The sequence below is a fragment of the Gorilla gorilla genome, chromosome 12 (assembly GCF_029281585.2).
Source record: "Gorilla gorilla gorilla isolate KB3781 chromosome 12, NHGRI_mGorGor1-v2.1_pri, whole genome shotgun sequence".
Lineage (NCBI taxonomy): Eukaryota > Metazoa > Chordata > Mammalia > Primates > Hominidae > Gorilla > Gorilla gorilla.
In genome coordinates this window covers 107266703-107281520 of record NC_073236.2, presented here as the reverse complement: position 1 = coordinate 107281520, position 14818 = coordinate 107266703, and the positions used below count along the sequence as shown (strand labels likewise).

The window sequence follows — 14818 nt, the reverse complement described above, 5'->3', positions numbered from 1 at the left end:
ATTTGAAATTTTCATAGAGGAACAGAGCGAATACATTTAATAGCACCTTGACAGGGTAAGGCCCTGATTTTAGCAGTTGAGAAACCTTGCCTTATATTTTACTCAAGACTCATGATGTACCAAGTAATCTATGTAAAAACTCTCATCCAGAAGTCCATCCAGAATGAAGAAGTAAAGTGGTGCAGGATAAAATGGTTTCATATATGAGACTGGTACATATTTTGGTGTTAACTGCAAATGCTTGGGTCTGGTCGGCTTTACCCACCGGCAAAACTTCAGACCTTATTTCCTTTAACTTAAAAACATACTTTCAGGCTGGGTGCAGTGCCTCACGCCTGTAGTCCCAGTGCTTTCGGAGGCCGAGGCGGGCGGATCACATGAGGTCAGGAGTTTAAGACCAGCCTGGCAAACATGGTGAAACCCCGTCTATACAAAAATACAAAAATTAGCTGGGCATGGTGGCATGCGCCTGTAATCCCAGCTGCTAGGAAGGCTGAGGCCAAAGAATCGCTTGAACCTGGGAGGTGGAGGTTGTAGTGAGCCAATATCCTGCCATTGCACTGTAGCCTGGGCGACAGAGCGAGACTCTGTCTCAAAAAAAAAAAACCAAAAAACAAAAAGCATACTTTCAATCATGTTATTTCTGCATAGCTGAGTGCTAATTTGTAACTATTTATTATGTTTTAGATTATTATCTTTATAGAGCTCAGAGAACTTAATGTTTTTGTAAGGAAGCCCTTGGTTCACCTTCTTCCATTAAAGTTTGTGTAATTTTATAGGGTTAAGTATAGAAGATAGTTACACAGCAGGGAAACCTAAGCTTTTCAGTGGCTTATATTTCACTGTTATAAATTTGATACCTCTATCTTTCATCTACTATCTGTGGCAACCATGTCAAGCTTGAATGATCTTATAAATGCATGCAATTTTATTTTACCGTTATTTCTAGGAAATAGCTTCATTTAGTCCTTCAACAAATAAACTATTATAGTAGATGTGGAGGTTCTGAGGATGAATAAAGCATAACCCATATTCGTAAGGAGTTTGCAAAAGAATGCTACTACAGGCTTTTAATTTTATTTTGAAAATTAATATTATTCATTTTCTTTTTTCTTTTTTTTTTTTTGATGGAGTATCACTCTGTTGCCCAGGCTGGAGTGCAGAGGCGTGATCTCGGCTCACTGCAACCTCCGCCGCCCAAGTTCAAGTGATTCTCTTCCCTCAGGTTCCCATGTAGCTGGGATTACAGGCCTGCGCCACACCTGGCTAATTTTTTTTGTATGTTTAGTAGAGATGGGGTTTCACCATGTTGGCCAGGCTGGTCTTGAACTGCTGACCTCAGGTGATCTGCCCACCTCGGCCTCCCAAAGTGCTGGGATTACAGACGTGAGCCACTTCTCCCAGCCTCCATTTAATTTTTTTTAGTTTACTGGTAGTTATGTTCCTTTGGTATCATTCTTTTTTTTTTTTTTTTTTAGTTCCTTTTTGTAGAGATGGTGACTTGATATGTTGCTCAGGCTGGTCTCGAACTCCTGGGCTCAAGCAATCCTCACCTCTGCCTCACTAAGTGTGGGGATTATAGGCATGAGTCACTCCGCCCGGCCAGATTCTCATTGCTTTCTTATACATGTGCACTCTCATAGCAACTAGCCTTGTGGCACCCATTAAAACAACACATTCACACAAATGCATTATTCACTGATATACCAGATTTCTATCTTGTCATATAAAGCTAAAAAGAGACATTTCAGTTGACTCATTTTCAGACATTTGAAAGTTAAAGTGTGTTTTCAGTTCACCTTATGGATTTTGTTTTTTGATTAGGACAGTTTATTAAGGCTGTTTTCTCCAAATTTCCAAACTTCTGATTGCATACCAGCTCTTTTGTTATCTTTTTTCTCTAATGCTGCTTATTTGCATTGCGTCCAGAGTTTTATATTTTTGCTACCATAGGCTTGTATGTTTGATTTTTTTTTTCTTTTTCTGAAAGACTCTTCCTTTTAAGGAAGGGCCTAGGGGCTGTGGGGAAAAAAGTGACTACTAATACTTTCTCTTCAGAATGAAACTCCAGGATTCCCTGGCTGTTATTTGCTAGAGTTGAATCTGTACCTATTTAGATCCTAATTTAGGGTTTGGCACATTATGGCTGGCAGGCTAACTAAGTGGCTATGAATTAATGGTTTTTACATTTTTAAAGGGTTGGAAAAAAACAAACATGATATGCAAAGCCTAAAATATTTCATATTTAGAAAAAGTTTGCCTATCCCTGTCTCACATCACAGCAAGACTGAAAAATAGAGTTTTCACTAAAATGTCTATATGTTTTGTTGTTGTTGTTGTTCTAGCATTTGGCGTTATGGGATTGGTAAACAATTAGCAACAACTTTATATCATCACTTTTCTTTTGTATAAAGTCAGTTTTCTATACATCTTGCAACGTCAGAGCTGTTAAAGGGAGTGCAGGAAAAACTTATAGATGTCTGATCAGAACCTAAATCAACACTGTTCAAGATGATTTTCTGTGGAGATAGAAGTGCTCTCTATCTTCATTGCCCAGATGGTAGCCACTAGCCACACTTAACTATTGAGCACTTGAAATATGGAAAGTATGACTAAGGAACTGAATTATAAATTTTATTAATTTTAACTAATGTAAATTTAAACCATGTGTGGCTCATGGCTATAATATTGGATATTGTAGACCTAATTTCTTTTTTTTTTTAAGAGAGACAGGGTCTCGCTTTATCATCTAGGCTGGAGTACAGTGCTATGATCAAAGCTTACTACAGCCTCAAACTCCTGGGCTGCAAGCAATCCTCATGCATCAGCCTCTTGAGTAGCTGGGATGTACCACCATGCCGGCTAACTTTTAAATGTTTTGTAGAGACAGGGTCTCACTATGTTTCTCAGGCTGGTTTTGAACTCTTGGGTTCAAACGATCCTCCTACCGTGGCCTTCCAAAGTGCTGGAATTACAGGCATGAGCCACTGTGCCTAGCTAACCTAAATTGTTTTAAGTTTTAGAAATTTTTTTTTTTGGTAATACTCTAGGATAGTCTCAATAAATGTTGATAGATATTATTTTCTTAATAAAACTGAAATGGAATAGTGTGTTTGAGACTATACAGTGATAGTAGTTCATATTTATTTCTTTAACCATTCTTATATGCAGACAACAGTTGATATTTCTACTTGGTGTGAGCAGTTTGCAACTTTTTGTTCAGAGCAACTGGACGGGGCCCCCTGTTGACTTACACCCTCAGGACTTTTTGTCATCTGTTTTGTTCCAGCAATTCAGTGAGGTATGCTTCTTGAAAATGTTGTATGTAATTATTATTATGTTATTTATTTTTTGTAAGCAGGTCTTTATAAACTGGAACTCATAGTAGGAAAGAAACATGACTTTATGGTTTGCACAAAACTACTAAGAATGCTTGTTCATTGATCACATTTTCACAGATTTCCAGAAGTTCCATTGTCAAACTCCTCTTCATACACACTCCATTTTATGGAGCTGTGTTAGCTGTGTTTTTTAATGAAAGTACAGACAGCTGCACCAGTTGTTTAGTTGGTTGTATCACCTCAGTTACATAAAGTTTTTTTTTTTTTTTGAGATGGTATCTCACTCAGTCATCCAGGCTGTTGTACAGTGGCTAGATTACAGCTCACTGCACCCTCAACCTACTCAGGCTCAGGCGATCTTCCCACCTCAGCCTCCCAAGTAGTTGGGACTACAGTTGCATGCCAACATGTCCAGCTAATTTTTTTGTAGAGATGGAGTTTTGCCATGTTGCCCAGGCTGGTCTGAAACTCCTGGGCTCAAGTGGTCTGCCTGCCTCAGCCTCTCAAAGTGCTAGGATTATAGGTGTGAGCGCTGTACATAAAGATCTTTAATGGCAAAGCAGCAAATCTGGAAATCTGTTTAATTTTATTTCAGGTAAGTTTTTAACTAATTAATTAATTTATTTTTTTTGAGACAGAATCTTGCTCTGTCACCCAGGCTGGAGTACAGTGGCACAATCTCAGCTCACTGCAACCTCTGCCCCATGGGTTCAAGCAATTCTTCTGCTTCAGCCTCCCTAGTAGCTGGGATTACAGGCGTGTGCTACCACACTTGGCTAATTTTTGTATTTTTAGTAGATGTGGGGTTTCTCCATGTTGGCCAGGCTGGTCCCAAACTCCTGACCTTAAGTGATCCTCCCACCTCAGCCTCCCAAAGTGCTGGGTTTACAGGCGTGAGCCACCATTCCCGGCTTGCAGGTAAGTTTTGATTCTGTATTTAAGAATGGCTCCCAGGAGTGGTTTGCTCCCAGGGGTGGCTTTAAATTACAAATACTTTATTAAAGTTTCTGGCACGGCATTGCTTCATGGTGATTATTATCCATTGTGAAGATAATATTATTGATCTGTGCCAGTGTGTCGTCAATAGAGCTTGCAGTTTGAGTTCCTCAGGAATCTTGAGCTCCTATATAGAGGGTCTGGCTAGTATGAGATGATCTACAAAAGAAGTATGGTTTAAATCAAAGTAAGAACTTTGATTTATCCAGCCACTTTGGTGATTTTGAACGTAGCTATCCACCACTCAGCCTGGAAAAAGCTGAGTGATTGATAGCTATGTTCAAAATCACCAAATTGTATCCAGAACTTATGCAGCAAAACGGACCTAGTGTTACCTGGTTTCTCAGAATTAGGTGTAGCAAGTAGGCCGGGCACAGTGGCTCACGCCTGTAATCCCAGCACTTTGGAAGGCCAAGGCGGGCAGTTCACGAGGTCAGGAGTTCAAGACCAGCCTGACCAACATGGTGAAACTCCGTCTCTACTAAAAATACAAAAATTAGCCAGGTGTGGTGGTGCACGCCTGTAATCCCAGCTACTCAGGAGGCTGAGGCAGGACACTTGCTTGAACCCGGGAGGCGGAGGTTGCAGTGAGCCAAGATCACGCCACTGCACTCCAGCCTGGGTGACAGAGTAAGACTCCGTTTCAAAAAAAGAAAAAAGAAAAAAAGAATTAGGTGTAGCAAGTAAATGTGGAATAGAGTTATTAGAGATATGTGTTAATAATTTGATGGGGGGGTAGAAAGAGAAGAAGTGCAAAAACAAGCATAATGTGAAAACCACAATAATTAACTCTTTGCATATCAGCTTAGTGAGTCACTATATATACTTCATTAGTGTAATTTTAATTCATAATGCTGATCCTAGTTATAACTGAAAGGTTAAAAGATGTTTTGTGTCTTATGTCTATGAAGGGAATTTATAATTTATATTCTACAGAGGTTTTCATCCAAAATGGGGGTAAAAAAACCCCAAACCCTAAATGATTGTAGCACTTAAAGAGATAAGCTTCAGTTATCTAGAAATGTACTTATGAAACATCTCATTCCCTCTCTTATTATGTATGAATCAGTTTCTGGCTTCTATGGCCCTATAGTATAGATTAGAAATCCACCAAACAGCCAAAGCCATAAATATCTCCTGAGCACTGATGTGTGGTTTGAATGGTGCTTAATTTGCATTTCTTTTTTTTTTGTTTTGAGATGGAGTCTCACTCTGTCGCCCAGGCTGGAAGTGCAGTGGTGCGATCTCGGCTCACTGCAGTCTCTGCCTCCCGGGTTCAAATGATTCTCCCACCTCAGCCTCCCAAGCAGCTGGGACAACAGGTGCTCACCACCATGCCCAGCTAATTTTTGTATTTTTAGTAGAGATGGGGTTTCACCATGTTGGCCAGGGTGGTCTCAAACTCCTGACCTCAGGTGATCCACCCGCCTCGGCCTCCCAAAGTGTTAGGATTATGGTGTGAGCCACTGCGCCTGGCCTTAATTCATATTTCTTGTGTCAATTTGGTCCTTACAGATTTGAGGTAATTTATAGGTGAAAAGACTGAAGCTCAGAGTGGTAAAAGAATCTTGTCAGAGATCTGTAGCTGGGGCATTGGAATCCACATTTTCTGGTTCCAAATCCAGTACTCTTCTATACTAGTGTAGAAGCACCTGTAAATTCAGGTAGCAAATCAAAACAATATGGAAATGAGTTTCATGAGAAGTTCAGACCATAAGAAATATTGCCATTAACAAAGAGATTTGTGGAAGCTGGATTTTGTCAAAGAAGACCTTTTAGTTGGAAGTGGACCTTGAGCTAGAACCTGAAGGATGGTTAGAAAATGGATAGAGAAGAGGAAAATATCCATTCTAGGTGCAGTCATATGAGCAGGAATTTAGAGGAGAGGACAGCATAGTGTTTGTGGGAAAAGGATGCTTTGAACTTGCCGCTTTTAGCAGAGAAAAATCACTTGATGGAGGTCATTTGGAGTTGTAGGAAACTTTGACTAAGTCTTTGATTTTAACTTTTTTATTGGAACTACAGCCAACACTTAAAAGAGCATATGAAATGTATACAATTTAAATAATAAATCTCCTTTGTACTCACAACCTAGCTTGAGTGTCACAGGTAATGCTCGCCAGATAGTATACCATGTGCTGTCTCCCTGTATAATTTTTATTTGTTGCTCTGTTAAATTACTTGTTTGTTCTTTATATTTAGGGATTCATGTAGAAGATAATGACCTGAGATTTGTGGTAGAACAGGCAGACATATTTCTTGTCTCAGAGTGATTAGGAGAAGGATTCTTTTTCTTTTTCTTTCTTTTTTTTTTTCAGATGGAGTCTCACTCTGTTGCCCAGGCTGGAGTGCAGTGGCGCAATCTCAGCTCACTGCAACCTCCGCCTCCTGGGTTCAAGTGATTCTCCTGCCTCAGCCTCCTGAGTAGCTGGGACTACAGGCGCCCACCACCGTGCCTGGCTAATTTTTGTATTTTTAAATAGAGATGGGGTTTCACCATATTGGCCAGGCTGCTCTCAAGCTCTTGACCTTATGATCTGCCTGCCTCAGCCTCCCAAAGTGCTGAGATTCCAGGTGTGAGCCACTGGGCCTGGCCAGGATTCTCTTTCTTAAAGACATTCCTTATTGTCTTCTTGTGCTTTACCAGTTTGGCTTGGGCTTTAGGAAATAAGCTTGTTATATCTACTTGAATTTACAACATGATCCGATGAGGCTGCAGGTCTAGTTTGGGCACTTTAGGCAGGTTCTTCTGAGTTCTCAAGTCAGTATATTCACTGTACATTCAGTACCTCCAGTTGGGGTTCTCACAGAATACCTCATTTCCTCATCATGTCCAAGACTGAACTCATGATGAAGGTCTTCTCTTTTTGTGTCTGTATTTCAGTTACGCATGCCACCATGGTGTAGTGCCAGTCAGAAGGCTAAAAGTCATCCTGGCCATGTCCTTGAGGCTCTCCAAATGCTTAGCATAGCCCTAGGCCTTCCTGAGGGGCAGGAAGAGGTAGAGAGATCTGTTTCCAGTTCCCAAACCAATGTTCTTTCTACCAGCTTGGGCTGGTTTGGGAATTGATTTGGGAATTGGAAACATGGGCTTCACTTAATTTTTGTGGATCTGTTTCCTCACCTCTAAAATTGAGACAGTTGTAATAACTTGATAATATTTCATTAATTATTGAAGTTTTTTTTTTAAATAATTCCTTATATGCTTAGCAGAGATAACAGTAGGCTTTGTGGTTGTGGAGGTAATTCATATTAAATCTTTATTCCTCTATTACACTCTTGAGTGATGATGAAAATAGGACAGAGGATGAACTCGCAGTTATTTCCTTCTTTCTCTTTTATTTATTGTTTTTTATTTTTTTCTAAGGCAGTCTCGCTCTGTCGCCCAGGCTGGAGTGCACTAGCGTGATCACGGCTCACTGTAACCTCCGCCTCCCAGGTTCAAGTGATTCTTCTGCTTCAGCCTCCTGAGTAGCTGGGATTACAGGCATGTGCCACCATGCCCGGCTAATTTTTGTATTTTTAGTAGAGGTGGGGTTTCACCATGTTGGCCAGGCTGTTCTCAAACTCCTGACCTCAGGTGATCCACCCGCGTGGCCTTCCAGAGTGCTGGGATTACAGGCATGAGCCACTGTGCCCGGCCCTCCTTCTTTCTTCTATTGAATACTTTAAACAATATTCAAAATATTCAGTATTCAAATATTTAGTATTCAGAATACTCAGTACTGAGCCAGGGAGTGGCATTACTTGGATTGTTTAGTTTAATCCTTACAAGAACCCTCTGAGGTATAGGTTCAGTTATTTCATTTTTTTTTTGATATGGAGTCTTGCTTTGTCACCCAGCCTGGAGTGCAGTGGCACAATCTGGGCTCACTGCAAGCTCCACCTCCCGGGTTCACAACATTCTCCTGCCTCAGCCTCCCAAGTAGCTGGGACTACAGGCACCCACCACCACGCCCGGCTAAAATTTTGTAGTTTTAATAGAGACAGGGTTTCACCGTGTTAGCCAGGATGGTCTTGATCTCCTGACCTCGTGATCCATCCACCTTGGCCTCCCAAAGTGCTGGGATTACAGATGTGAGCCACCGTGCCCGGCCCAGTTATTTCATTTCATAATTGATGAAACTGAAGCTTCATCAGGAAAACAATTGTGGGAAAAATTTACATGTGCTCACCAACTAATGAGAAGCAGAGAAGGGACACTGTCCTGTGCATGTGACATTGGAACCCTTGTTCCTGATGGGTGAAGATTCTTGCTCGCTATTTTATGGAGCTGTTAAAATTCTGCCATCCAAATTTTAACAACCTTGTCCATTGTAAAAAAATCTCTGTACAACAGGAGAGTGCATTTTTCAAAGGCATCCTTTTTTTTTGCAGCCTTCTGCTCACTCTGGTGTGTGGTCATATGCCCATTCTGCATTTGATGCATGAGACCTTGTTGATTGTTTGGCTTGATAGAAATTATGGAGTAGAGACTTACTTCATAATGACATTTTCCAGGTATTGAAGCTTAAGTGAAATGTAGGTGTTTAATATAAATATCAAATACACTATTTACTATAAATACTTTAATATAGGGATGCTTTTCATTGAGATAATATTTTGTTGTAAGTAAATTTGTGAAGTGATGATATCTCTTCAATGCTAGCATTTTTTTTGAGTTCCTTGTTTCTCTAAAGTTTGAACATGCCAGGTGCAGAAGCTTTCGCCTGTAATCCCAGCACTTTTGGAGACCGAGGCAGGGGATCACTGAAGGTCAGGAATTCGAGACCAACCTGGCCAACATGGTGAAACCCCATCTCTACTTAAAATACAAAAACTTAGCTGGATGTGGTGGTGCGTGCCTGGAGTCCCAGCTATTCGCCCAGGCAGGAGGATCACTTGAGCCCGGGAGATGGAGGTTGCAGTGAGCCAAGATCACGCCACTGCACTCCAGCCTGGGCAACAGAGTGAGACTCCCATCTCAAAACAAAAACAAAAACAAAAACAAAAACAAAAACAAAACACCAAAAACCCAAAAAATCAAGTTTGATCAGATGGGTGGCCATCCATCAGGGCAGGCTGGATTTATAGATGTCTAAGGGCATTTGCAGTGTTATAATTCTGTCCAGTGCCAATTGCTGTGTAATATATTAATGCTTTTGTTTCAAAGCTGAGTTGACTGGAAAATCTTTGTATTGTTACAAGACATATAAAGATTAATATTTTGTTAAATTATATCATCTTAGTTTATAATCCTTTTTTCAGGTTAAAGGACTGGATGCATTTGTTCTGAGCCTGCTCACTCTAGATGGTGAATCAATCTACAGCCTGACCTCGAAGCCTATACTACTGTTATTAGCACGCATTATCCTAGTGAATGTAAGACATAAACTGACAGCTATTCAGGTAAGGAAAGGATCCATGAGATTCATACCCTGGTATGACTTTTGTGCTTATTAACACCAGACTGTAGATGTGTTGCTGACAATGTCTTGGTCTATTTTGTTTTCTAAGTCTTCTAGGTAAGTAATTTAAAAATCTGATGAAAATAAGCAAAAACTTTTCTTCCCTCATGAGATTGCTCTAGTTTAGAATGAGATTATGTTGCACGTCCTTAATAGGATTTATGTGTGTACTGTATAGATATAAATGTTCATTTGCAGAAATCTTAAATATTGATTTAAAAATATACCTTGGGATGGGCATGGTGGCTCACGCCTGTAATCCCAGCACTTTGAGAGGCTGAGGTGGACGGGTCACCTGAGGTCAGGAGTTCGAGACCAGCCTGGCTAACATGGTGAAACCCCATCTCTACTAAAAATACAAAATTAGCTGGGCGCGGTGGCGTGCACCTGTAATCCCAGCTACTTGGGAGGCTGAGGCAGGAGAATTGCTTGATCCTGGGAGGTGGAGGTTGCAGTGAGCCGTGATTGCGCCATTGCACTCCAGCCTGGGCAAGAGAACAAGACTGTGTCTCAAAAAAAACACAAAACAACAATAACAACAACAAAAACAAAACAAAAAAAGATATACCTCACAGTCTTTTATGAATTTCATATAGGATAATGAGCAGTGACCAAAATTTAATGGGTCTTAATTTCTGTTTTCTGGCTCACATTCTATGTTATGTCATTATATGGGTTGGATTTACTAAAGCATTTGTTAAACACCTATTATATGGTTTCTTCGTATAAACTAGTGAGGACAAATATTCACACAGAATGCCAATATGCAGAAAGAAAAGACAGTCTTTGGAGGTTTAGTGGAGGTTGTCAGCCACGCAGTGTGCAGTCTGTGTTGCTGCTATTCAACTCTGCTGCACTGTAGTGTTAGAGCAGCTGTAGACAATGTTTCATTAAATGGACATGACTGTCTTCCAATAAAGCTTTATTTGTGGACACTGAAACTTACATTTCTATACTTCTTACATTCACAAAATATTATTCTTGATTTTTCCCAGTGATATAAAAATGTAAAAACGATTTTCAGTTATTGGACTATACGGAAACCAGTAGTGGGCTGGATTTGCACACAGGCTGTGCCTGGCTGACCCCTGCTCCATCTGATTGTTGCAACCTGGTGTGCTGCAGACCCCATAGTGTCAGAAATAGTACATCTAAATTTTATGTGAAATCTCCCAGTTTTGGCTGAAAATTTTTAAGAAATGCAATAGTTCTTTCTTTTTTTTTTTTTGAGATGGAGTTTCACTCTTGTTGCCCAGGCTGGAGTGCAATGGCGCGATCTCGGCTCACCACAACCTCCACCTCCGGGGTTCAAGCAATTCTTCTGCCTCAGCCTCCCAAGTAGCTGGGATTACAGGCATGCGTCACCATGTCTGGCTAATTTTGTATTTTTATTTATTTATTTTTTTGAGACAGAGTCTCGCTCTGTCGCCCAGGCTGGAGTGCAGTGGCGTGATCTTGACTCACTGCAAGCTCTACCTCTTGGGTTCACACCATTCTCCTGCCTCAGCCTCCCAAGTAGCTGGGACTGCAGGCGGCTGCCACGATGCCTAGCTCATCTTTTGTATTTTTAGTAGAGATGGGATTTCTCCACATTGGTCAGGCTGGTCTCGAACTCCTGACCCTAGGTGATCTGCCTACCTCAGCCTCCCAAAGTGCTGGGATTACAGGTGTGAGCCACTGTGCCCGGCCCAAGCATCACAATATTTCTATAGGTCAATGTAGACTTGGTCTGTGCTGTGTGAGGTCTTACTTTCCTAAGCATTTAAGTTTATACACTAAATTTTTTTTTTTTTTGAGATGGAGTCTCACTCTGTCACACAGACTAGAGTATAGTAGTGTGATCTCGGCTCATTGCAACCTCCACCTCACAGGTTCAAGCGATTCTCATGCCTCAGCCTCCTGAGTAGCTGGGATTACAGGCACCCACCACCACGTTTGGGTAATTTTTTGTATTTTTAGTAGAGACATGGTTTCACCATGTTGGCTGTGTTGGTTTCAAACTCCTAGCCTCAAGTAACCTGCCTGCCTTGGCCTCCCAAAGTGCTGGGATCACAGGCATGAGCCACCGCACCTGGCCTAAATTTGTTTTAAAAGAAGAGGTAAGAAGGGAAGTGGTGCCTCTATTTGCAACTCTCATGAGAGCCAGAGGATTTGGAATCCATTGTACTAGAGGGTGTTTTTTTGTTTGTTTCTTTGTTTGTTTGTTTTTTTAAGACAGGGTCTGGCCCCGTTGCCCAGGCTGGAGTGCAGTGGCATGATCTCAGCTCACTGCAACCTCCACCTCCTGGGCTAAAGCCATCCTCCCACCTCAGCCTCCCAAGTAACTTGGACTACAGGCATGCGCCACCACACCCGGCTAATTTTTGTATTTTTTGTAGAGACAGGGTTTCACCTTGTTGCTCAGGCTGGTCTTGAACTTGTGGGCTCAAGTGATTCACCTGCCTCCATCTCCCCTAAGTGCTGAGATCATAGGCATAAGCCACCATTCCCAGCCTAGAAAGGTTTTTGTTTTTGAGACTGCGTCTTGCTGTGTCGCCCAGGCCGGTGTACAGTGGTGCGATCTTGGCTCACCGCAATCTACGCCTCCCAGGTTCAAGTGATTTTCCCACCTCAGCCTCCCAAGTAGCCGGGACTACAGGTGTGCACCACCATGCCTGGCTAATTGAAGGTTTTTTAATACACGGATTTCAACATGTCTTAGCATATATGAGGCTTCGTCTTTTGAGCTCTTAGTGACAGTAGCTTGAGTAAAAAATTTTTCCCCTAAGTAAGTTGATCTGAGTTAAATGGTCTTAAAGACTGACAATTACTTTGCTCTATTGTTTTATTTATTTACTTATTTATTTTTTGAGACAGAGTCTCACTCTGTTGCCCAGGCTGAAGTGCAGTGGTGTGATCTCGGCTCACTACAACCTCTGCCTCCTGGGTTCAAGCGATTCTCCTGCCTCAGCCTCCCTAGTAGCTTGGATTGCAGGCACGTGCCACCATGCCTTGCTAATTTTTTTGTACTTTTAGTAGAAATGGGGTTTTACTATGTTGGCCAACTGGTCTCGAACTCCTGACCTCAAGTGATCCACCCACCTTGGCCTTCCAAAGTGCTGGCATTACAGGCGTGAGCCACTGTGCCCAGCTACTTTACTCTAGGTAAAGTATCACCAAGCCATGAGGCTGCCAAATTGCATTATTTGCTTTCTAGTGAGAACTTATGGTCACTAATGAATGAGTGAGACGGTTTTTAAGTTGCTCAAAAGTTTTCTTCATCAAGAATGTTAAGCATTGTCCAGACGCAGTGGCTCTCGCCTGTAATACCAGCACTTTGGGACGCCGAGGCTGGCGGATCACCTGAGGTCAGGAGTTTGACACCAGTCTGGCCAACATGGCGACACCCTGTTGCTAGTAAAAATACAAAAATTAACCAGGCGTCTCTGGGCATGGTGGTTCACGCCTGTAATCCTAGCACTTTGGGAGGTCGAGGCAGGTGGATCACCTGAGGTCAGGAGTTTGAGACCAAACTGGCCAACACGGTGAAACCCCGTTTCTATTAAAAATACAAAAATTAGCCGGGTGTAATGGCGGGTGCCTGTAATCTCAGCTACTTGGAAGGCTGAGGCAGGAGAATTGCTTGAACCCAGGAGGCGGAGTTTGCAGTAAATCGAGATCATTCCACTGCACACCAGCCTGAGCAACACAGCGAGACTCTGTCTCAAAAAAAAAAAAAAAAAAATTAGCCAGGCATGGTGGTGCATGCCTGTGATTCTAGCTACTCAAGAGGCTGAGGCAGGAATATTGCTTGAACATGGAAGGTGGAGGCTGCAGTGAGCCAAGATCGCGCACTGCACTCCAGCCCAGGCGACAGAGTGAGACTCTGTCTCCAAAAAAAAAAAAAGTATGTTAAGCATCATTTGAAAAATAATATATATACTGTCAACAACTTAGGAGAATTAATAAATATGTGGAATACTAGTTGTAGATGTCATTCTTGTAGGGTTGCAGAGGCAAGTTACCTTAATTTCTTGGCAGATGTAAACAACTTTTGACTTCTGCTTAAAAACCTGTTTTCCTGTAGTATATTACTATGTATACATCATTTTGTGCTGAAATTTTGCCTTTTTCTTTTTCTTTTTTTTTTGAAATGGGAGACAGGGTCTCACTGTGTTGCCCAGGCTGATCTTGAACTCCTGGCCCCAAGTGATCCTCCCACCTCAGCCTCCTGAGTAGCTGGAACTTCAGGAGCACACCATCCTGCCTGGCTTCTCTTGCCATTCAATTGAAGCATTATTCTTTCTATTATAGATTTTTCCTGTGGGTCTTTACTGTATCATTCTTTTTTCCCTCTCTCCCTCCCTCCCTCCTTTCCTTCTTTCCTTCCTTTCTTCTTTTCTTCCTTCCTTTCTGCTTTTTTTTTTTTTTTTTTCTGGAGATGTTGTCTTGCTATGTTGTCCAGGATGGCCTTCAACTTGTGGGCTCAAGTGATCCTCCTGCTCCAGCCTCCTGAGCAGCTAGGACTATAGGCACCTGGCTTATATCTTTTTCTTAATGGTGTTATTAAAAATGGCTGATTTGATGAATTAAGATAAAATAGTAAAGAAACATTACATACTTATCCAAGTTAATTTTAACCTTTTAAATTAATTTTTGAGTAACCTGACTCCAAGAAATGTATCAAGTTATTTATGACGATATTATTTTTGTGAAATTATAGAAGAAGCAGATTTTCCCACAACCCCTAATCTGTGAAGTATATAGACTAGAATTGGTACTATGTAACTGGTTGAGTAAAATGAGTCTTGGTTTTGAAATCAACAGCTATGTGACCTTATGCTAGTTAATTTCTCTGAATATCAGTTTCCATTTATAAGATGGGATAAACTGGCAAATATTTATTTGGTGTCTTGTGAGTATACTACTGCTCCCTGCTGTCTGGGAGGTTCTAAACTATTGTGACTTCTCAATCAGACCATTCTGTAATAAGTGTTATAATCAGGAGATAAAATCTGGAAATTATCTAAAGCAAGACTTCAAGTTCGCTTTTTT

The 14818-nt window shown here is 41.4% G+C and overlaps 1 protein-coding gene across 1 annotated transcript in view; it reads left to right on the top strand.

Annotated features, from left to right (window-relative positions):
• TTC27 (tetratricopeptide repeat domain 27) overlaps nt 1-14818 on the top strand; it is a 194919-nt gene that overhangs the window by 2693 nt on the left and 177408 nt on the right. The window contains exons 3-4 of the mRNA XM_004029080.3: nt 3172-3301; nt 9585-9725. Coding sequence (XP_004029129.3) covers nt 3172-3301; nt 9585-9725 — 271 coding nt within the window. The remainder of the gene's footprint in view (nt 1-3171; nt 3302-9584; nt 9726-14818) is intronic.